Source organism: Bufo gargarizans, unplaced genomic scaffold (assembly GCF_014858855.1).
Source record: "Bufo gargarizans isolate SCDJY-AF-19 unplaced genomic scaffold, ASM1485885v1 original_scaffold_993_pilon, whole genome shotgun sequence".
In the NCBI taxonomy this organism is placed as follows: Eukaryota; Metazoa; Chordata; class Amphibia; order Anura; family Bufonidae; genus Bufo; species Bufo gargarizans.
Window position 1 is genome coordinate 42,225 of NW_025334786.1, and position 21,972 is coordinate 64,196.

General features: G+C 44.5%; 2 protein-coding genes across 3 annotated transcripts in view; one reads left to right on the forward strand and one right to left on the reverse strand.

Annotated features, from left to right (window-relative positions):
- Positions 1 to 11,665: 11,665 nt before the first annotated feature.
- Positions 11,666 to 20,531, reverse strand: LOC122924290 (ceramide-1-phosphate transfer protein). Of its 2 annotated transcripts, none has more exons than XM_044275244.1 (3): positions 20,490 to 20,531; positions 14,071 to 14,247; positions 11,666 to 13,028 (listed from the first exon to the last, which is right to left on the reverse strand). In XM_044275244.1, exons 2-3 carry the CDS (start codon positions 14,193 to 14,195, stop codon positions 12,506 to 12,508), a joined length of 648 nt encoding a protein of 215 aa, XP_044131179.1. In that variant the 5' UTR covers positions 14,196 to 14,247; positions 20,490 to 20,531; the 3' UTR covers positions 11,666 to 12,505. The 2 variants fall into 2 exon arrangements, with proteins under 2 accessions (XP_044131179.1, XP_044131178.1); XM_044275243.1 differs by having other exon boundaries at positions 20,450 to 20,528.
- A 141-nt stretch (positions 20,532 to 20,672) lies between these two features.
- INTS11 (integrator complex subunit 11) overlaps positions 20,673 to 21,972 on the forward strand; it is a 31,822-nt gene continuing 30,522 nt past the window's right edge. Inside the window, exon 1 of the mRNA XM_044275242.1 lies at positions 20,673 to 20,791. The gene's annotated coding sequence lies outside the window, so the exon portion shown is untranslated. The remainder of the gene's footprint in view (positions 20,792 to 21,972) is intronic.

The following is a 21,972-nucleotide window of genomic DNA, read 5'->3' on the forward strand; positions in this document are numbered from 1 at the left end:
TTGAAAGTCTCCCTTCATATATCAGGGACACTGGTGATCTTCTGACCAAACTCGAGGGCATCTCAATTGAGGATAACTGGTTCCTTGCATCAATCGATGTAGAGGCCCTGTACTCCTCAAAACCCCATGAAGCGGGTATCTCGGCCATCAGCCATTTTTTGAGGGCAAGGGGTCAACAGTTCTTGAGCCACAATGATCTCATTATTGAACTCAGTTTGTACTAACATGCAACTGTTTCCTTTTTAATGGCACGTACTTCCACCAGCTCAGGGGCACTGCGATGGGAAGTTCCTGTGTGCCGTCATACGCAAATCTGCTCCTGGGCTGGTGGGAAAAAACCATGGTATTTGGTGATCCCCCGATGACGGGTCTCACCAATGTAGTAATGTGGTCACGCTTCATCGATTATATTTTTGTCATCTGGAGCGGGCTGGAGCGGGCCAGAACGGTCATTCAAGGAGTTTGTGGCTGATCTCAACAACAACCTGATAAATCTGAGATTTAAATCAGTCATTGAGAAGGATCACCTGCCATTCTTAGACATCTTAATCCATAAGGGCTCATCAGGGCAAATCGAGACCTGCATCTATCGCAAACCAACATCTACTAACTCCTTGTTGAAATGGGAGAGCAACAACCCAGGTCCCCTAAAAAGGGGTATCCCCACAGGGCAATACTTGCGTCTTAGACGCAATTGCTCGAATGACGCAGAATTTATCAACCAGGCAGGTGACCTACGCAGAAGGTTCCGTCATTGGGGCTACCCAGATAAGGTTCTGCGTATTGCTTTTCAGAAAGCATTAGCTCGAGAACGTACAGACTTGCTCCATGCCACCAATCACCCAGAGAGCAAGACCACAAACACCATGAGAGTGATTGGTACATTTGATACGGCAACTGGTCAAGTCTGCAGTATCATCGCCAAACATTGGGAGACTCTCCTAATGGACCCGGATCTCGGCGATGCCCTTAAGTCCTACCCCGCCATTACGTATAGGAGGGGAAGGAATCTGAGAGACCGTCTGTGCATAGCCACTTCGCCGGAGCATCCAGCCACAAAACTTGGCTGGGTGGTCCTGTGAGGGGTTGCTATAGGTATGGCAGTTGCAGTTTTTGCAACTTTGTACAAATTGGCAAATCTTTTGCTAATCGTGATAACGGTACAATCATCACATCCATGGCTTCATCAACTGCCGCACGTCAGGATTGGTGTACCTAATCACCTGTGACTGTGGTACCCAATACGTTGGCAAAACTAAAAGAGAGTTTCGCCGCCGTATTGGGGAACACTTGAATGATGTCCGGAATAAAAGGGACACATCAGTGGCAAGACATGTGAACGAGTGCCACCAAGGTCTGAGGAGTGTCCTTAAATTCAAGGGCATTGAAGTAATCACCAGACCCCCCAGGGGAGGGGACTGGGACAAACGTATCCTCCAGCGGGAGACCTGGTGGATATATAAGTTGAATACCCCCTGCCCAAATGGACTTAATGAACAGTTGAGCTTCGGCTGTTTCATCTAATTGCTACATCTTTCCTATTTGTGTTTTGTATATAGCACAGCGTGGGATCATTATCATTTTGTTGTATTATCTGAGTTCGCCGCCCCCTATGTTGAGGAGCTGGTGATCCAAAGCTTCTTTTATGCTCTCTCGAATGCGTTGCGCTGATTTGTTGCTGCTAACTCGGCAGCATCATCAGCTCCTATTTAAATATGTCGTACCCTGTGAATAACATTTCTCTAGTCTCTATTTGTAGAAGGCTCGTTGCTGCCTGTCAGTGTAGCCTGCCTCCTTAAGTCTCCTCTATGCCCGATGGGATGCGCACACTCCTGTTGGAGTAACCGCCCCTTCATCCAGTGACGCGCTGTTTAGCCGCCTCCAACACGGCATCACCAACGCGTCAGCGATAGCCGCGCCCCCACACACGCCCTCTCCGTCTGCTGGTGACAGGATAATGATGTCACCTTAACTCACGCCCCAGGGGGGCGGGGCGCGCGCACGCACATTTAAATCGTGGACGGCAATACAATGCCACACGTGCATAGGGAAGCGCCATACGTTGCCCCTTTCTGCAGTCACCAGGACCAATGGACCCCCATTACTAGGGAATAGGGTCTGTTTCCCATTAGCGACACGCTGTTCCAACAGCCCTTACTAGGTCCACTCTTGGTCTTAGGTCATTGCTCCAATACTTTACCTATCAGCATGGGGATTGTGTGTATGTGACACCAATCAATGAGGACAGACTCCCTCCCATCCATTGCTAGCCACTGATCCCCTGACGAGTCTGGGGCTTTAATTCAGTGACGAAACGCGTAGATTTCTTTCACACCATAGGGATCTTTTCGCACTGCAGTGGGTCAGCTCCCGGACGGGCGGCCCCTAGCCCGGCCATAGGGCTCTATAGGCCTGGTAGTTTTTTTTTTTGTTTTTTAGGGACAGTGAGTCTCATCTGGACCCTGCCCCACAGTTAATACTGGCTTCTGGGACTGCGCCACTACACCCAGATGTCCGTCACCCACTGGTAAGACTGTTCCCGTTTATACTTTTTCTGTGGAATTTATACCTGCGTTGGGGTACAGTGTTTCCTTGTTCACATGGGTATAACAATATCATTGTGGTCTCCCATTGTGAGTGTATGTGTTTGGTAATTATGTTGTTTGTGACACGTTTGTGGTGTGTACACTTTTTTGATATTATGTGTTATGCCCATACCTTTTATCTGAATACTCATTAAACGTTAAGTCTTATTATACGCTACCTCCTCTCTCTATATACAATATATATGTTGATTATACACACAGTATATTTAGTTAAACCTACCACTTCGGTGAGATAGTTACATCGGTTAACCTCTTGCTCACCAGGCTAATTTAATGGAGATGTGAGCAGATTAGGCTTCACAGATGACTGTGATTAGCCCCCCACCTGAGCCTCCATTTGGAGTCTTTGGCTATGCCAATTTCATGTTCTCACTTTTCATACCTGTCTTATGTTTTTTTTATGATTTATATTCTGGGTTCACTTTACTGTTTAGATGTCGGGTCTTGGAGCATATGTCATACCTATATATGCAATTTTTTACATTACAAAGATGGCCGTTATGAAACTCAACTTAGCCACGTTCAATGTACATGGCTGCAATGACCCAATTAAAAGGAGCAGAGCCTTTCAAATCCTGAAAAAAGCTAAAGCGGATATTGTTATGCTCCAAGAGACGCATTTTAAGAAAGGTCGAGTACCGAGATTGTCTCATTCCTATTACCAGTTTTGGTACCACTCCTGTTATGACCGTTCCTCCTCTAGAGGGGTTAGTATTGGGATCCATAAGAATGTACCTTTTTCCTTAATAGCTGAGGTGGTGGGTCCCAAGCGGAGATATCTTCTTTTAAGAGGCACCTTAGGTAGTGTTGAGATCACGTTGTGCAACCTCTATGCTCTTAATGTCAAAACTATCAAATGGATACGAGAGACATAAGACATTGCAAACTCTCTCGTTATTTGCCTCCGGTTTGCTTATTGTAGGAGGAGACCCCAATCTGACCCTTAACCCTCTATTAGATTCCTCGTCTCGGAGATCTGCCATCTCTTATAAAACGCTTAAAAGTATTCATGGAAGACTACGTGAGCTTTGCTTGATTGATGTCTGGAGGTCAATGCATGGCGATAGGAGAGACTACACTTTTTATTCTAACCCCCATAAGTCTTATCAAAGATTAGACTACTTCTTTATACAGGATAAACACTTATCCCATTTACAAAGTGCAATAGCATAGCATCACAGTATCTGATCATGCCCCAGTCTCCTTCTCGTTGAGTTTTCCAACAGTGCTAAGTAGAGAATGGTCTTGGAGACTCAAGCACACATTATTAGACATGCCTTCTAAGATTAGCACCCTATCTAAGAAACTTCATGATTACTTTGACAAACTCCAATTCTGATTCCTCCCCCACTTTTGGATGGGAGACCCAAAAAGAGGTGGTCCGAGGAGAACTCATAGCCTTAGGCTCACATCTTAAAAAGCAACGCATGGCACGTTTATCTTCGCTGCTATCCCATATAGCAGCTTTAGAACACACCAATAAGAAATCCCTGGCGTTGCGAGATCATGAGGCCTGGCTGAAGCTGAGGGAGGAACTCAAAATGCTACTAAACTTTAAAGGCAGCGCGGGCCTTTCTCAAAATAAAACAAAAGCACTATGCACATGGGGACAAAGGTAATAAGATAATGACCGCACTTATCAAAAAGCATAACGAAAAAACCCACATTCGGAAGATAAAGACCCCAGAGGGTACAATTAAAGATACCACACAAGAGATAGCTACAGTCTTTACCTCTTATTATCAGTCCCTTTACAATATTCGCCCACATGAAACACCTAATGAATTCACAACTAGGATGGAAGACTTAAGACAGTTTTTAGGCACCCTTCATCTTCCTCAACTAACACAGGAGGACTGTGAAACGTTAACAGTGCCAGTCACCTTAACTGAGATCCAAGATGCCATTAAAACAACACCTCTGGGGAAAAGCCCAGGCCCAGACGGATTCCCAATTATATATTATAAAAGTTTTTCAATGTCCTGGGACCACAATTGACAACCTATTTGAACACACTTCTTAAGGGGGCTTCTCCTGCTCAGCAAGCTCTGGAGGCTCACATCACGATCCTCCCTAAACCCGGTAAGGATAACACAGATATAAAACTTTGGGAAAAAATACTAGCCCGTAGAATAGCCACCTTCCTTCACAAACTGATATCGCCTGAGCAATCAGGATTTGTGGGGGGGGGGGGGATGCAGAGACAGTATCTTCAGAGTTCAACAGACAATAGAATATGCTATATCCACCAATACCCAACTCACGCTTTTAAGCACAGATACTGATAAAGCATTTGACAGAGTCGATTGGGGATTTATGGAAGCGACCCTTCAGAAATGTGGTTTTCCAGTCCAGGTTTTAACAGCGGTGCGGTCTCTGTATCCCTCCCCATCTGCAAAAATTAGGATCGATGGAGTACTCTCCCCCTATTTCTAAATCTCAAACAGAAGCAGACAAGGGTGTCCGTTATAACCTACACTTTTTATAATGTGCCTGGAGACACTTTTAAGGGCAATTAGACAAGATGACCATATTAGAGGCCTACTGATAGGGACTATATCTCACAAAGTTGCTGCGTTTGCGGAGGATATACTTTTGTTTCAGTCTCCTAAATGCTCGGAGGTTATTGCCCCTTCCTAGGATAGAAACTACCACAGACTGAAAGTGACTGCTGCATTCATGACCCCATGATGATCTCTTGTCTGCAGTGGTGTCTGAATCAGTGTATATATACAGTGGGATGCGAAAGTTTGGGCAACCTTGTTAATCGTCATGATTTTCCTGTATAAATCGTTGGTTGTTTCGATAAAAAATGTCAGTTAAATATATCATATAGGAGACACACACAGTGATATTTGAGAAGTGAAATGAAGTTTATTGGATTTACAGAAAGTGTGCGATAAATGTTTAAACCAAATTAGGCAGGTGCATAAATTTGGGCGCTGTTGTCATTTTATTGATTCCAAAACCTTTAGAACTAATTATTGGAACTCAAATAGGCTTGGTAAGCTCAGTGACCCCTGACCTACATACACAGGTGAATCCAATCATGAGAAACAGTATTTAAGGGGGTCAATTGTAAGTTTCTCTCCTCTTTTAATTTTCTCTGAAGAGTAGCAACATGGGGGTCTCAAAACAACTCTCAAATGACCTGAAGACAAAGATTGTTCACCATCATGGTTTAGGGGAAGGATACAGAAAGCTGTCTCAGAGATTTCAGCTGTCTGTTTCCACAGTTAGGAACATATTGAGGAAATGGAAGACCACAGGCTCAGTTCACGTTAAGGCTCGAAGTGGCAGACCAAGAAAAATCTCGGATAGACAGAAGCGACGAATGGTGAGAACAGTCAGAGTCAACCCACAGACCAGCACCAAAGACCTACAACATCATCTTGCTGCAGATGGAGTCACTGTGCATCGTTCAACCATTCGGCGCACTTTACACAGGGAGATGCTGTATGCGAGAGTGATGCAGAGGAAGCCTTTTCTCCGCCCACAGCACAAAAAGTGCCGCTTGAGGTGGGCTAAAGCACATTTGGACAAGCCAGCTTCATTTTGTTTGTTTTAAAACTCTTTTTATTGTTTTCTCAGCAATAAATATATACTCATTGACACTTGGGCATAAAAAATAGAAATCTGAGACACAGATACATGTTGTCATAAGACATATCAATAATAACAATGACATTCTCTTATAGGTCAGCAACATGTCCAAGTGCATGAGGTAGTTCAACAAATATAATCAGAATATTACGTGAACATCCACAAATACAACATTTAACAGTGGGTAGACACAGGTAATTGGGTTAAGGAAAGTAAAAGGAAAAAGTAGTGGGGATGGGGGGGGGGTAAAACCAGTTGTTGGTGCATAAGGTATTGTCATTAACCTCGAAACCTCGCCAAATCTAGAACACTCAGCTGTTATAATCCTGCCTTTAGTAAGTCTCATCCACATGAACCAGAACTGCTCACCTCCATGCAAGGGCCGACATTCAAGTATGTTCAGTAACAACCCATCCAGATTATCAATTTAGTATAAATTGTCTGTAATATCTCCAGGGGTTCCAAATAGCTTCAAATTTAAGTGTGGATCCCTGGTCCCAATGTACCATCTGCTCAAGTCTACATATTTGATCACATTTGACAAACCATTTCTGGATCGGAGGTATGTCTTGTTGTTTCCAGCATGTTGCGATAAGAAGTCTAGCAGACGCCAGCAGAGCCGCACACAAAATTCTAATGTTCTTTGGACCCTTTATGTCATTATACAAGCCAAACAGGCAAAGTTTTGGGGTCACAGGGACATGCGTCCCACTCACTTTTGATAAAACTCCACACACTGCTTTCCAAAAGGGCACTACTTGGTCGCAGGACCACCAAATGTGTGCATGGGTACCCATTTCCTTATTACACCTCCAACACAAGGGACTTGTAGAAGCGGGAAATATACGATGTAGTCTTTGGGGGGTAAAATACCACCTAGTTAGGACTTTATAACTGTTCTCTTGTACCTTGACACACCTGGACACCCTAATCGGGGAGAGCAAAGCAAGTTTTTTCTCAACTGATGAAAACTTTATTTGTAAGTCTAGTTCCCATTGGTGAAGAAAGGTCGGACTGTCTATCTTAGATGTGGACATTAAAGTCTCGTACAGTTTGGATATTTTCCCTCTTGGGTCTTTAATTTGTGCAACTAATTTTTCAAATGAAGAATGGACTACCACTGTAGGTAGACGTGTTAGGTTCTGCTTCAAATATCTGATGCAATAGTTGATATGGAACGGGGAGCAATCCTTCATCAGTGGATGTTTATAAAGATCTAATGCTGAAGGGATATCATTATCCGGGCAAATAGCCAATAGCGGAGATACACCCTGTTTCACACTGTCCGGAAGAGTGTGTAAAAAATCAGTAGATGCCTGAAAAAAGACATCCCTAATTTGCATTAACATCAGGTAATTAGGTGTCAAAATGGATCTCCAGTTAGACTTCACCCACATGTTCAGCACGTATTTAGTAATTGAACTCTGAGTTCTAATATTTTTGGAAGCATGGGGGCCATCCATAAATAAGAATGCTCTCAGCGGGACGGTTGACATGGCTTGTTCTACTATCAGATCCAATCGATCTGAATGAGGCCTTAACCACTCTAAACATCTAAGACATATCACCGCCTTGTGGTAATGATGCACATCTGGGATACCCAGACCACCCTGGATAGGATGTCGTGTAATCTGATTAAAAGGTAAGCGTGCCCTTCTCCCACCCCAAAGGAATCTCAACATAACATCCTGTATTTTTTTAAAAAATGATTTGGGGATAGGTATCGGGAGAGTCTGAATATAATATAGGATGGTAGGCAAGAGAACAGTTTTGATTAAAGCTCTGCGCCCAAACCAAGAAACATATGGGATATCCCATTGGCTAATAGTATCTTCTAAGCGTTTTGGAAGAGATGCAAAGTTTTCCTGGTATAATCGGGAGAAATCTGGCGTGAGTTTTATCCCTAAAAAGGTAATTTGAGTTGTCGTCCATACAAAAGGTGTACTTGACTTAAGAACCTCCAAATCTCTAGGCGCTACCGACAGAGAAAGCACAACTGACTTAGACAAATTTACTGAGAAGTTTGACAAGTCAGAAAAGGCTTTGAGCGTCAACATGATAGCAGGAAAGGCAGCTATAGGGTTGGATACCAACAGCAGTACGTCATCAGCAAAGGCCGCCGTCTGATGGACCGATGACCCCACCGATAGTCCCGCTATCTCCTCGTGCTGCCGAAAAGATTGCAAAAGAGTTTCAATCACCAGCACAAACAACAATGGGGAGAGAGGGCAACCTTGTCTCGTACCATTGGATATTCGAAACATAGGAGACAGCGTACCATTAACTAGGATCCTTGCGGTAGGCGAATTGTACATGGCCATGACAGCCGCTATAAAAGAATCTGGAATGCCAAATTTCGTCAAGGCTTTAGCCATAAATAACCAGTCCACCCTATCAAATGCCTTTTCCGCGTCCATACTAAGAATCGCTAAGGGGATGTCTTGTGTTTTCGCCCATTGCATAAGGTGGATAATCCGAATGACATTACTCCTCCCTTCTCTAGTGGGTATGAATCCTACCTGTTCGGGGGATATAAGTTCTGGTAAATACTTTTTAAGCCTGTTAGCTAGTAGTTTGGCGTACAATTTTAAATCATTATTGAGTAAAGAAATTGGCCTATAACTGGCACATAATGAATGGTCTTTCTCAGGTTTGGGTATAATAAGCCAGCTTCATTTTGGAATAAGGTTCTGTGGACTGATGAAACTAAAATGGAGTTATTTGGCCATAACAAGGGGCGTTATGCATGGAGGAAAAAGAACACAGCATTCCAAGAAAAACACCTGCTACCTACAGTAAAATATGGTGGTGGTTCCATCATGCTATGGGGATGTGTGGCCAGTGCAGGGACTGGGAATCTTGTCAAAGTTGAGGGACACATGGATTTTCACTCAGTATCAGCAGATTCTGGAGACCAATGTCCAGGAATCAGTGACAAAGCTGAAGCTGCGTCGGGGCTGGATCTTTCAACAAGACAACGACCCTAAACACTGCTCAAAATCCACTAAGGCATTTATGCAGAGGAACAAGTACAACGTTCTGGAATGGCCATCTCAGTCCCCAGACCCGAATATAATTGAAAATCTGTGGTGTGACTTAAAGAGAGCTGTCCATGCTCGGAAGCCATGAAACCTGAATGAACTAAAGATGTTTTGTAAAGAGGAATGGTCCAAAATACCTTCAACCAGAATCCAGACTCTCATTGGAACCTACAGGAAGCATTTAGAGGGTGTAATTTCTGCAAAATGAGGATCTACTAAATATTGATTTAATTTCTTTTTTGTGGTGCCCAAATTTATGCACCTGCCTAATTTTGTTTAAACAATTATAGCACACTTTCTGTAAATCCAATAAACTTCATTTCACTTCTTAAATATCACTGTGTGTGTCTCCTATATGATATATTTAACTGACATTTTTTATCGTAACAACCAACGATTTATACAGGAAAATCATGACGATTAACAAGGTTGTCCAAACTTTCGCATCCCACTGTATATATACTCATAAGCACTTCCTACTTTGCTCTTGCTATAGATATGCTGTGAACTGTGAATAGTAATGCCTTCTAGTGTAATGTTTTGGTTTTTTCTAGTGTAATGCTTTAGTTTAAAGGTCAGTTCTTTTTCCCCTGTCCATGGCATCTAGGATTGCTCCAAACAACATTTCATTGTATTGTACAGTGACAATAAAGGCATCTTATCTGTTTCTGTCCGACCCAGTAGAGGTGTTTCCTGCCATACTCACCTGATTACATAAATTTGGACAATTGTCCAATTTTAAAATAAACCTTTCCAAATGTCAGGCTATGGGAATCAATACTCCTAACAGAGTCATATCTGAATTATCAAAAGAATATCCATTCATATGGGCGGATTCTCAGATCAATATTACCAAAAGACCCTAATAGGCTATATCAGGCAAATTATCCTGGTCTATTGTCAAATATCCAACAATTAAAATAATGATCTATACCTTTTATGTCATGGATGGGAAGGAAGAATTTACTGAAAACATATCCTCCCTAAACTACTGTATTTAATGCCGACTCTTCCGATACACTTACCCGCTCCATTCTTCCTGTCGGTACGAAGGCCTTTCTCTTCCTTTATCTGGAAGCACACCAAACCACGCCTAGCACACGATACCTTAGTACTACCCAAACATAAGGGGGGATTTGGGCTCCCAGAAATTCAGTCGTACTATAAGGCTATTCAACTGAGACTTCACTCTGAACTAATAAACCCACGAATTACCAAATTAGGCTTCCAGATTGCCAGCAACATACTCTCTCCTAAGAATTATGCTAATCTTTGGAGCGTTTCATCTAGGGCGCGGCCGAGTCTTGTGTTCCCGTCACAGTTCAGAGGAGTCCTCTATACATAGCAGCAGATATCCTCACTTATGAACTTCTCAGAAAGCCTCTAACCCTTTTATGCCCATTTGATTGCTACCTTACTTTTTCCGAAGGGACTATGTAGACGATATGGGCATTTGGTTGGCCTTTGGTAGCCAGGCAGTTGGGGATATTTTGAAGAGGAAAGCGATACCTTCCATGCGTGACCTCCAGACGTCATGGGGGGGGGGGGGGGTTCCAGATGGACACAAATTCATTACTCACATGTTTGCTTAATCTGTAAGTATCTTGACAAAACTCAACGGGATTATGTACCTTCATGGCATGACGCAATAATCAAATCTTCTGACCCAGATTTTGGAGTTGAAAACCTCTTCAAAACCTCATTATATCCTTCAATGGGAGAAGTTTTAGGGGCAACATTTACAGCTGAGGAATTCACTAAAATCCTTAATAATTCCCATGGATTTTCTTGATGTATTCGCATACAGAACTCTTTTAAGTTGTTAGTCAGGTGGTACCGCACCCCAGATACTCTACACAGAATGGATCCCTCGCTTCCCTCTGAGTGCTGGAGATGTCATAAGGCACAAGGTTCTGCCTTTCATATTTGGTGGACTTGTTCCAAGATCGCCCCCTTCTGGGAAGAAGTGTCACACACCATTAGCCAGATATGCTCAATAATATTCCCTATAACGCCTACATTAGCTCTCCTAAACTTGCCAAATAGTCAGTGCCTTCTTACTAGATTTTCTCTAGTTGCGCATTTGATTGCTGCGGCCAAATTGTTTATACCACGACATTGGCTCTTGGATCAGATGCCATTAATTACTGAATGGAGGCACAAAACACACAAAATATGCAGATTAGAGGAACTAACTAGCTGGGAAACACTCTCTCAACTTCTTGTCCCCTTGGATTCAATGGTATGAGAAACTTCCTCAGGCACCACAATAGTGCACCATCAGATATATATTTACTCCCTTATCCTTCTCCCCTCTCCTACCTCACCTTTCCCTCTATAGACCTTCCCTCCTGTAAGGGCTTTGATTGGCCAAGCCAGCCCACCATAATAAATGCACTTACTGAGGTACCCTTCTTAATTTTTTATTACAATTTTTCATTTCAGCCTTGATTACTTTGCAGTCAAATGTAAACAGCTTTGCTTCTTTCAGGGTCAGTATTATCTGTATGACCACCCGACATGTGTTATACATTATGTTGATGTTTCAAATGTAAACGTTAATCTGACAATTGTACAAATGCAAAAAAACATACCTGTATAGAATGTACAAGCAATATACACTTATTTGGTCTTTATACAGTAATAACAGGTGAACTTTATTAAAGGGGTTGTCCAGGATTAGAAAAACATAGCAGCTTTCTTCCAGAAACAACATCAGACCTGTCCATGGGTTGTGTCTTCTGGCTCAGCTAAATGGGAATGAGCGACAATACCCACACACAACCTGTGATGACGAGAATAAAGTTGTTTAACACCTTATTGAGCTTTTCCCTGAGGAGCATGGTGCCCAGGAGAGGGCATTGTTTTAGCAAGCAGTGTGTGCGGAGTGGTTGATTTCCTAAAAATAAGGCCTTTATGCATATCTCATCTTCAGAATGTATCACAGATGAGTGTCCCGTCTGAGTGCAGGTCTTCTGACCCAAACACACATCATAAGCATATACGCCCATAACATAAACTTGTAGGAAACAGGCCATACATGTGTTTGGGTGGGAGCCCTCTACCTGTGGACATCTAAAGATCTGTTATTTGGAAAGTAGCCATGTTCTTCTAACCCTGTGCAACCCCTTTATGTGGTTTAGGGAATTTATATTTGGTAATGCCACAATCAATGAAGAACAAAAGTCAATTTGGTGTCACCAAGAAAGTGATAGGAATTCACTTTACATAATTTAAAAACCCTTGAGAGGACATTCATGGTAGATCTAGAAGGCTGTGTTGGGAGTACAGTTCTTGGGTAAAGTCATAGACATTGGAAACATATGGCATGGCTTCTCCGAGCATATCCACCACATCTTCTGCTGTCCCAACATTCATCACCTCAAAGAACGTGTTACGAACAGGAAGAGCCAGGAAGGCCACCGTTGCAGTTTTCCGTATAATCCAAGGGTGATAGTTGGCCAGAGAGTCATTGTAGGATTCTGTACATAATGTGGAGGTCTTACTGTTTTCAGAACTTGTTCTTAACTTCTCCAGAAAAAGCTGAAGCCAGCGCAAGGCTCTGTGCAATCGCAGTATGGTACGGCAACCAGAGTCTGGATGACTGCCGCGTTTTGTCAGGTCCACCAAGTTAGAGCTGAGCTCATATTCCACCATGGATTGGAGGGTCCGATACCGTTCTCCACTTTCCCCTTTTAGATAATTTTCCATTATCTGAATTTTGTTTACAGCATCTTTTGAAACGAAAGAAAAGATCGTCCCAAGGCTGTTCATAAACCTAAGTGAAAGAAATAGTTAAACATGAAGTTAAATTGAAAGCTAAGTGAATGTCCACCCTTAAAAGGGGTTGTCAAGATTGGGGGGGGTGCAAAATTCTGAAAAGCCTTCAGCAAGAATTAGAAAAAAAAAAAAATACATCGCAAATCTCCTCCTGCTTCCATTCAGACAGATACTCGTCTCTCTCGACACACAGGAAATGCCCTTTTACAGGCTGTGGGCAGAGATTGGCTGAGCAGGCACCGCCTTTGTGACGAGATAGGACCAAGAAATAGAAATGCCTATTCTCTGTTGATTTCTATCATAGAGAAGGATGTTCCTTTCAGCGGAAGGCACGAGGCCAGTATCCATGTTTTGCGGATCCGTAAAAACGGACACAGTTGTGTGAATGAGCCCTTATATTGAATCTCTTCCCTTATAACCATATATCAATCTGCTCAGCTCCTCTGGTTCTATAACATGCTGCCTGCAGCTCAGATACCATGTTCAATGTGACCGGTTCCCTTTAACCTACCCAGAGCCTTTTCACTAAACGTTTTTCCCATTAGACAACCCCTTTGTTTTTAAACATGATCAGCCAAACACTTGCCATTTTGCGCAAGCCTAGTGTGTTTTGTTTTTTATGTTTTGTTAACTGGCTCCCCTATTGGCCAGTTTACTTTGCCATGTTGCTGATTGGATCACCTGTGCAAACGATCCCATGGACAACTGATCAGAAGCATTGCGGACGATACTTCTCTTAAATGCAAAGCTGGCTTAAAGTTCAGAGGTGATAAAAGTCAGACTGGTGATGGTCCATCCGTTGAGATCCCCAACAATTTCTAGAACAGGGTTTAGGGAGGTGAGCCGTGGGCGATTGTTTTCATCTGCTCTATAGACTTTGAATGGAGGGTCAGAGAACTTCCAATGTTCTAGCGATTGGTGGGGGTCTCATTGTTTGGCCCTTCATACTTATCTAATACTATACCTATCAGATGGAATACCCCTTTCACAATTACTGTTAAATATGTAGACATCTTAACTGGTGAAGATCAGACACTCACCTGACCAATCCCCTCCATCCATTTAGATAATGCTCTACAAGAACATCTTGGTCATCATCCTCCAAGCAAGACTTGAAGCTGACCAGGACCTCCCGGAGTGAGAACTTCTCTTCTGTAGTGGACATGTTAGGTCTCGCTTACAATAACTCCAACAAGGCTCCAGCTCTTTCAGGTGACCTGTGTGAAGGAATATCCATTAACACTTCACAATATCAGTTTCATGCAGCACATATAACGAGGAGATAATATGTCCTGAACTGCTCTCTGATCACACAGGGCACGTATCCTGTAGGGTCCCGGAAGCTTTCTTCCAACAGCTCCAGTTTTGTTCTGAGGAAGTCAAGCATCTCAAGGCTCTAAATACATACTTTACATGGAACTGAAAGGCTGAGGAAACAGTTCTAACTGAAGCATGAAGGCCGACAACTGCCCTACATTATGGAAAAACAGCAGAGACACCACAGGGGTGGAACAAATCAACCCTGGACACACAAGGGGGTCAATGCTGTGGTGATGAGGAGAACAAAGTTGTTTAACACCCTAGGCCGAGATACTTGATTATCCTGTTTTCTGGAGGAGCATGGAGATCAGAAGAGGGTATTATTTTAACAAGTGATGGGTACTTAGTGGTCAAATTCTTACAAATACGACCTTTAGGCCCTATGCATATGACCATATGTTTTGCAGCCCAAAACTGTGGATCGACAACTTGGATGCCGGCCAACTATTTTTGTGTAGAAATGTCCTATTCTTGTCCTATTCTCCTCCGTTTTGCAGACATGTTCTATTTTTTTTGCAGGGTCGCAGAACGGACAAATAGATGCGGACAGCACGCAGTTTTTGCAGTCCCATTTAAATGAAGGAGTCCTCATCCGATCTGCAAAAAAATGCAGATCGGGTGCAAATTGAAAATATGGTTATCTGCATGGGACCTTATACATATCTCATCTTCAGATCGTCTCATGGATGAGTGTCCTGCCTGTGTGCAGGTCTTCTGACCCGCCAATGCACATCATCATAGGCATCAGCGCTCGTAATATACTTGCGAAACTGGCCATAAATGGGTTTGGAAAAGAGGTTGACATTTTTATTAACCCTACTTGTGAGGCAACAGAGGACAGGAGGACCTCATTCATTACTCTCATCTAGGAGCAGAGAGTGGTTCCAAAGAGTGTCTCTTATACTGGAGGACCACGCATGTCCATAGATTAGACAGACAGCCCATTGATTTAAAGGGGTTGACCCTCTAAGAATATGCCCCATTTTTCAAACTAACCACCGAGTTATTTAATGAAATGTATTTGTGTAGCGCCACCTGCTGTTTGTACATTTGCTCATTTCTCTGTTTTGCTATGGTGGTCATACGTTCTCAGTTCCATCCTTCAAATGCCACCAGCCCTATCTTCTGTTAGAAGCTGTAACAGTTACAGGGAGAGAGTGGCAGCAGAAAGGACGCGCTCCTGAGAAAGGGCACGTCCTCCTGAACTGCCAGCTTGAAATAAATCTATGGATCCATGTGAGGTACAGGGCTGGTTCTAGCTTTGTTAGAAAGAGATTGTCATGTCCTATATGATGTCTGATTTATCAGGAGATAATACTTTATTTCTTTTGTGCTAGCGGTCCAGGGGACTTGTGCTGCCAGGTTCCTGTGATCAGTGATTTCTAATATGGACAACCCCTTTAAGAACGAGGAGAAGAACCTCACTCTAGTGTTCCCTCAATCGTCTTAGGCCCCTTTCACACGGGCGAGATTTCCACGCGGGTACAATGCGTGAGGTGAACGCATTGCACCCGCACTGAATCCGGACCCATTCATTTCTATGGGGCTGTGCACATGAGCGGTGATTTCCATGCATCACTTGTGCGTTGCGTGAAAATTGCAGCATGCTCCTCTTTGTGCGTTTTCCACGCAACGCAGGCCCCATAGAAGTGAATGGGGCTGCGTGAAAATCGCAAACGGGTGCGGTGAGATTTTCACGCACGGTTGCTAGGAGACGATCGAGATGGAGACCCGATCATTATTATTTTCCCTTATAACATGGTTATAAGGGAAAATAATAGCATTCTTAATACAGAATGCATAATACAATAGCGCGGGAGGGGTTAAAAAAAATAAAAATAAATTTAACTCACCTTAAAGGGCTTCTGTCACCCCACTAAAGTGATTTTTTTTTTTGGGCTGGTGAAATTAGTTATATTGCGATATATCACAATATAATTGTGTTACTTACTTTGATCCAGCAGTTTCTTCAAAAAACGAAGTTTTATCATATGTAAATTCGGTCTCTAACAGCAAGTAGGGCGGCTACTTGCTGCTGCAGAAATCCGCCCTCTCGTCGTGTTGATTGAAAGGGCCAGCCGGGTTCTCCTCCTCCGGCCAGCCCTGTCGGCATTTCAAAAATCGCGCGCCTCTGTGGATTCGGCGCAGGCGCTCTGAGATGAGGAGGCTCGTCTCCTCAGAACTCCCTCAGTGCGCCTGCGCCGATGACATCACCGAAATAGAAGACGTCATCGGCGCAGGCGCACTGAGGGAGTGCTGAGGAGACGAGCCTCCTCATCTCAGAGCGCCTGCGCCGAATCCACAGAGGCGCGCGATTTTTGAAATGCCGACAGGGCTGGCCGGAGGAGGAGATCCCGGCTGGCCCTGTCAATCAACACGACGAGGGGGCGGATTTCTGCAGCAGCTAGCAGCAAGTAGCCGCCCTACTTGCTGTTAGAGACCGAATTTACATATGATAAAACTTCGTTTTTTGAAGAAACTGCTGGATCAAAGTAAGTGACACAATTATATTGTGATATATCGCAATATAACTAATTTCACCAGCCCAAAAAAAAAAAAAATCACTTTAGTGGGGTGACAGAAGCCCTTTAATCCACTTGTTCACGGAGCCGGCTTCTCTTCTGTCTTCTTCTTTGCTGTGCATAGGAAAAGGACTTGTGGTGACGTCACTATGCTCATCACATGGTCCGTCACATGATACATCACCACGGTAAAAGATCATGCGATGGACCATGTGATGAGCGCAGTGACGTCATCAAAAGGTCCTATTTCTCAAAGAAAAAGACAGAAGAGAAGCCGGGCTGCGCGAGCAAGTGGATTAAGGCGAGTTAATTTAAAAAAAAAATTAACCCCTCCAGCTCTATTGTACTATGCATTCTGTATTGAGAATGCTATTATTTTCCCTTATAACAATGTTATAAAGGAAAATAATAAAATCTACACAACACCTAACCCAAACCCGAACTTCTGTGAAGAAGTCCGGGTTCGGGTACCAAACATGCCGATTTTTCTCACGCGCGTACAAAACGCATTACAATGTTTTGCACTCGCGCTGAAAAATCGTGCATTTTCCCGCAACGCACCAGCATCTTATCCGGGCCAAAAACATGACTCCCATGTGAAAGAGGCCTTACTGACAGAGAAACCCAGAAAGATCACGACCTCCATCGGAACCGCTTTACTTCACTTATTGCTAGTTCTGAGAAGTGACACCGGCATCAGGTGTGTTATGTGTACAGGTCTACAGCCGCAAGTATAAATAAGGGCACAGTACACGGAAAATAGGGCGGATTTATTATGGAAGGAGGTGTGCAGTCACAAGGGTCTGTTCACACGGGGCAGATTTTCCATCCAGTGTTGCGGGCAGAAAACCCGTAACATATTACAGTAGCAGCAAAGAGGACGAGAGTTTGACAAATCCCCTCCACACACTACGGAAAAAAACTGCATAGAAATGTGAATTTTAAGGCTACATGGCGTGTAGAGAACGGTCATAGGAATGAATGGGGTTGAAGCGCGACTCACAAGTTCACTGCGTCCGCAACACGCGAATGACAAAAGTGTAACACTGCAGCAAACGTTCTTTTCTACGGCAGCTCTCTACACCATGATAATTGGGCGCAAAATCTGCAGAATGTCAATTCTTTCAGAGGATATCTCGGACGGACCGAAGAATGACGCAAGGGAATAGGAGGGCGGGGAACGAATGAAAAAAAGGCAGAGCAGCCTGGGCTCCAACACCGCGAACGCCGCCCCTGGGCACCTGCGGGAGCTCATTTGCATATGAATTAAACTTTGTTTTCAGTAAAAAAATAAAAATAATATTGTGGGATAAAATAAAAAACAAAACCCAATTCTGCCAAGGTTTTTTGGGTTTTGACATTACTGTGTTCCATGTGCACTAAAGATACGATTACGGAAATACCAAATTTTTATAGTTTTTATTACTTAAAAAAAAAAAAAAAAAACGTGACAGGACTGGGACCCTCCAGCAGGCCCCAGGCTGCCATAGTAGCCATTCCGAGCCCCACGATTACACTGCGGGGGGCTCCAATCGGAAGGCAGAGGGAGTCGTCCTGTACAATTCCTTACGTATAATGCCGTACATGTACAGACATATGCATTAAGGGGTTAAGGAAATTTAGCCCCCGCCCAGCACACAGGGTGGAGTCCACCGTAAAACCGGTATGTAACACACGTGGATACTGCTGCGGACTTGCAGGAATATCTGTGACGGAAAATAGGTCAGCGTGGCCGTACCGTAAAGGGGTTGTCCACCTCCACTTTTAAGTACCGGACCCCGTTTTAGGCCTTGTTTACATTTGCATTATATTGTGCAGTAACATGATGGACACCGTGACAGAGAGCGAACAGACTTCATTATGGTCGATATTGGGGGGGGGGGGGGGGGGGGTCGGGTCATGCGACAGATCCATCTCTGGCTCGAATTTCGATTTTCTGTTCCTGTGAGGAATACAGGATTCCCAAGGCCAGAGTGGAGCTCAGCTAAAAACTGCGTCCCCTGCCCCGAATAAGTATTAGGCTCTGTTCACATCACGGAAATCGACCGCCGTGTACATTTTTATTTTTTACCATTCCCTGCTCTGAGGTAAATCCTAGACAACCCCTGTCCGTCATGGGGACACTTGTGGTTGTCACCTCCCGTCACACACCCGCCAGCAGATAATATTAATTGCTATTGAGGGTAAAGGTCGCCAGGTTTTCTCAGAATTCAAAGTGACCGGAGCAGGAGACACTCCCCGTGAGGTGTCAGCTCAGAGGAGAAGACGTGTCAGCGCGACCTGCCCCACCATCCCGCCTCAGGCACCGCACACATTTAAAGAGCCTCTGCACCTAAAGCCAGCGGTCATCATGCACGCTGCTGGCGGTGGGGATCCTTCTCCAGTCAGTAATCCTATGGAAGAATAGTGCCGTCAGCTGCGCCCCGCCTGATAACACAGCAAAGGCTTCTTGCACACGACCGTATGGCTTTTTCAGTATTTTGCGATGACGTCCGTGTGAATTCCGTTTTTTGCGGAACAGAACAGCTGGCCCTTGATAGAACAGTCCTAGCCTTGTCCGTTATGCAGACAATAATAGGACATGTTCTATATTTGAACGAAAAAATAAATAAATACGGAAACGGAAGGCATACGGAGTACCTTCAGTTTTTTTGTGGATCTATTGAAATGAATGGTTCCGTATACGGAACGCAAAAAAACAAAACAAAAATTAAAATAAAAATAAACATTAGTGTGCAAGAGACCAAAGGCAGAGAAAACTGTAGGGTTAGTGACAGGACACACCAGCCTGAAACTAGGCACTGACCTAAGATAGCTGTACATACGGCATAGCGGCACCAACCGTCTGTCCAATCAGATTACAAGTTCTTACCGCCATATATGTCCATGTATGAAATCTGATGCTGCATAGTGGGGGCCCTATTACCCTGAGGATGAAGCCTAGGAGGGGCAGAGGCTGGTATGGGGCTGCCATCTTAAAAGGGTTGTCACAGTCTTTTAAATGTAGCTTTGTGTCGGATCCTTCTTCTTAAAGGGGCTGTCCAACTTCATGTAGTCTTTTAAATATAGCAGGGCCTGTGGAGGGCGGTACACTTACCTGCTCCCACTGCAGCCAATGACTGGCCTCAGCAGTGACAGGACCCCAAGAGGCACGTCACTGCTGGGACATGGAGGCCAGTCATTGGCTGCAGCAGAGCACGTGACTCTGTCCCTGCAGGGAAGACAGCACTGGAGACGGTAAGTGTGCCGCCCTCCACAGGTCCTGCTACATTTAACAGACTACATGACGTTGGACAGCCCCTTTAAGGAGAAGGATCCGACACAATGGATTTTGCTTGTCCAGTGCCTTTGGATAAGTCCAACACCTATAACCTGCACGGGAAACCGGACTGATAATGGCCACAACTCCTTTAATCCGGCATCTACTAGACCTGAGCGGCGCCGCATTACCAGACTATAGAAAACCTATGATCATCTTATGTCTCCTAGACAGGTGTAGAACTACAAGTGTCAGCATTCCCTGTGGTATGGCGAGACTTACCTACAAGAACAGGTAGCTGTAAACAGTGTCACCTACCTGTCTGCTCACGTCACCTCTCAGCTCGGCAGTAACCTACCTGTCCGCTCCACACACCCCTGACAATCTCACATCGTCTCGCCACGCCCCTCGTGCGCGTCCTTACACCTGTCATCCAATCACCGCTGAGCTCTCACTCCTCGCCACCAATAAGATTTCACCGAGGGCCAAACAACGCCCACTTCCTCCTCAAACACCGCCCCTTGACTGTAACTGCTTTCTTATTGGATGCTTAGCCCAAACCGGTTCCGACTCCGGGGGTGATGTGGTCATGTGACTCGGTGACGTCGTTTTCGGTATCATGGCGCTGCCCAGTTGTGGTGCATTGTGCTGGGATTGACGGTGAGTGTGTGTAATGACGGCCCTGTGGTGAGACGGGGCTGTCGTCCCCTTATTGGGCGGACGCTTATCGGCCGACTTGATGGCACAGTGCGACTTTACATCTTTTTTAATTGGCCAGCATTCTATTTTCCGCTGTAAGGCCGGGGCACCGTGGTTCTGCTCTCCCGCTGTGGCAAAATTACACTTCATGAGAGTCAGGGCAAAAATACTTAAAGGGTTAGTCCATTATTTAAAAAAAACGCTTTAAATCACATAGCAGGCATCACCTCTGAGGACAGTGATTGGCTGCAGCAGTCACATGCATATGGTTGGGTTTTCTGGGAGCAGAATATTGATGCCATATTCCCAGGATCATCAATATCTGATCGGTGGAGGTCTGACTTCCAGCACCCCCTGTCTGACGAGGCTGCGTCAATCCGATAAGCGCTGCCGTAGCCGTATCTTCTTAGGCCAGTGACGTCACAGTCATCAGTCACATGACTTATTCACAGTCATCAGTCACATGACTTATTCGCAGCCCGATCCTATTCAAGTGAATGGGCCTGGGCTGCAATACCAAGTACAGCCACTATAGAATGGACGGCGCTGTGCCTGTTACACTGTGTGGAAGCTAGAGCACCACAACCCCTGCTGGGGGTCAGATATTGATGACCTGAGGATATTGTGCTACTGGAAAACCAGCATCACTATCCCCACCGCCCGCAGGTCTGAGGTGTGTGAGGCTGGCTGAGCGGTCATCTCCTACCATTCCCTAGGTTCCCAGTATTACTTTTTTAACCCATGCTACAAACTTTGCAAAAACATTTAAATGAACCAGTTTAACAAATATTGGCAGACACCCCCACGGGTGCCTTTGCATCTCCATTTAAGAGATGCAGCAGAAATGCCAGCTGTCTGCCGGCCATTGCTTGCAACGGTCTTTGGCCGGCTGAAACCCAGCACTTATGCAGGAAATCGGCTGGATCTCCACTGGACCTCATTGCAGTCAATGGGGATCCGGCAGTGAAGTACAGGATCTGGCAATGGCAGATCCTTCGAGATCCAGTAGCCTGCCAGATCTCCTAAACGGCGATGTGAACGCAAAGTTTTTTATTATTTTATTGCTGTAGACATACCCTTTCTCCAGGCCTTCATTATTGCTGGACCCAGGCTATCATGATTGTAGGGGTTCCAACCTCCAT

What these genes read in the sequence shown, in the direction of transcription:
- LOC122924290 (XM_044275244.1), bottom strand. Translation starts at nt 14,195, where the DNA reads ATGTCCACTACAGAAGAGAAGTTCTCACTCCGGGAGGTCCTGGTCAGC. An exon ending in GGATGGAGGGGATTGGTCAG is followed by an intron (nt 13,029 to 14,070) that starts GTGAGTGTCTGA and finishes TCTTTCACTTAG; the next exon opens with GTTTATGAACAGCCTTGGGA.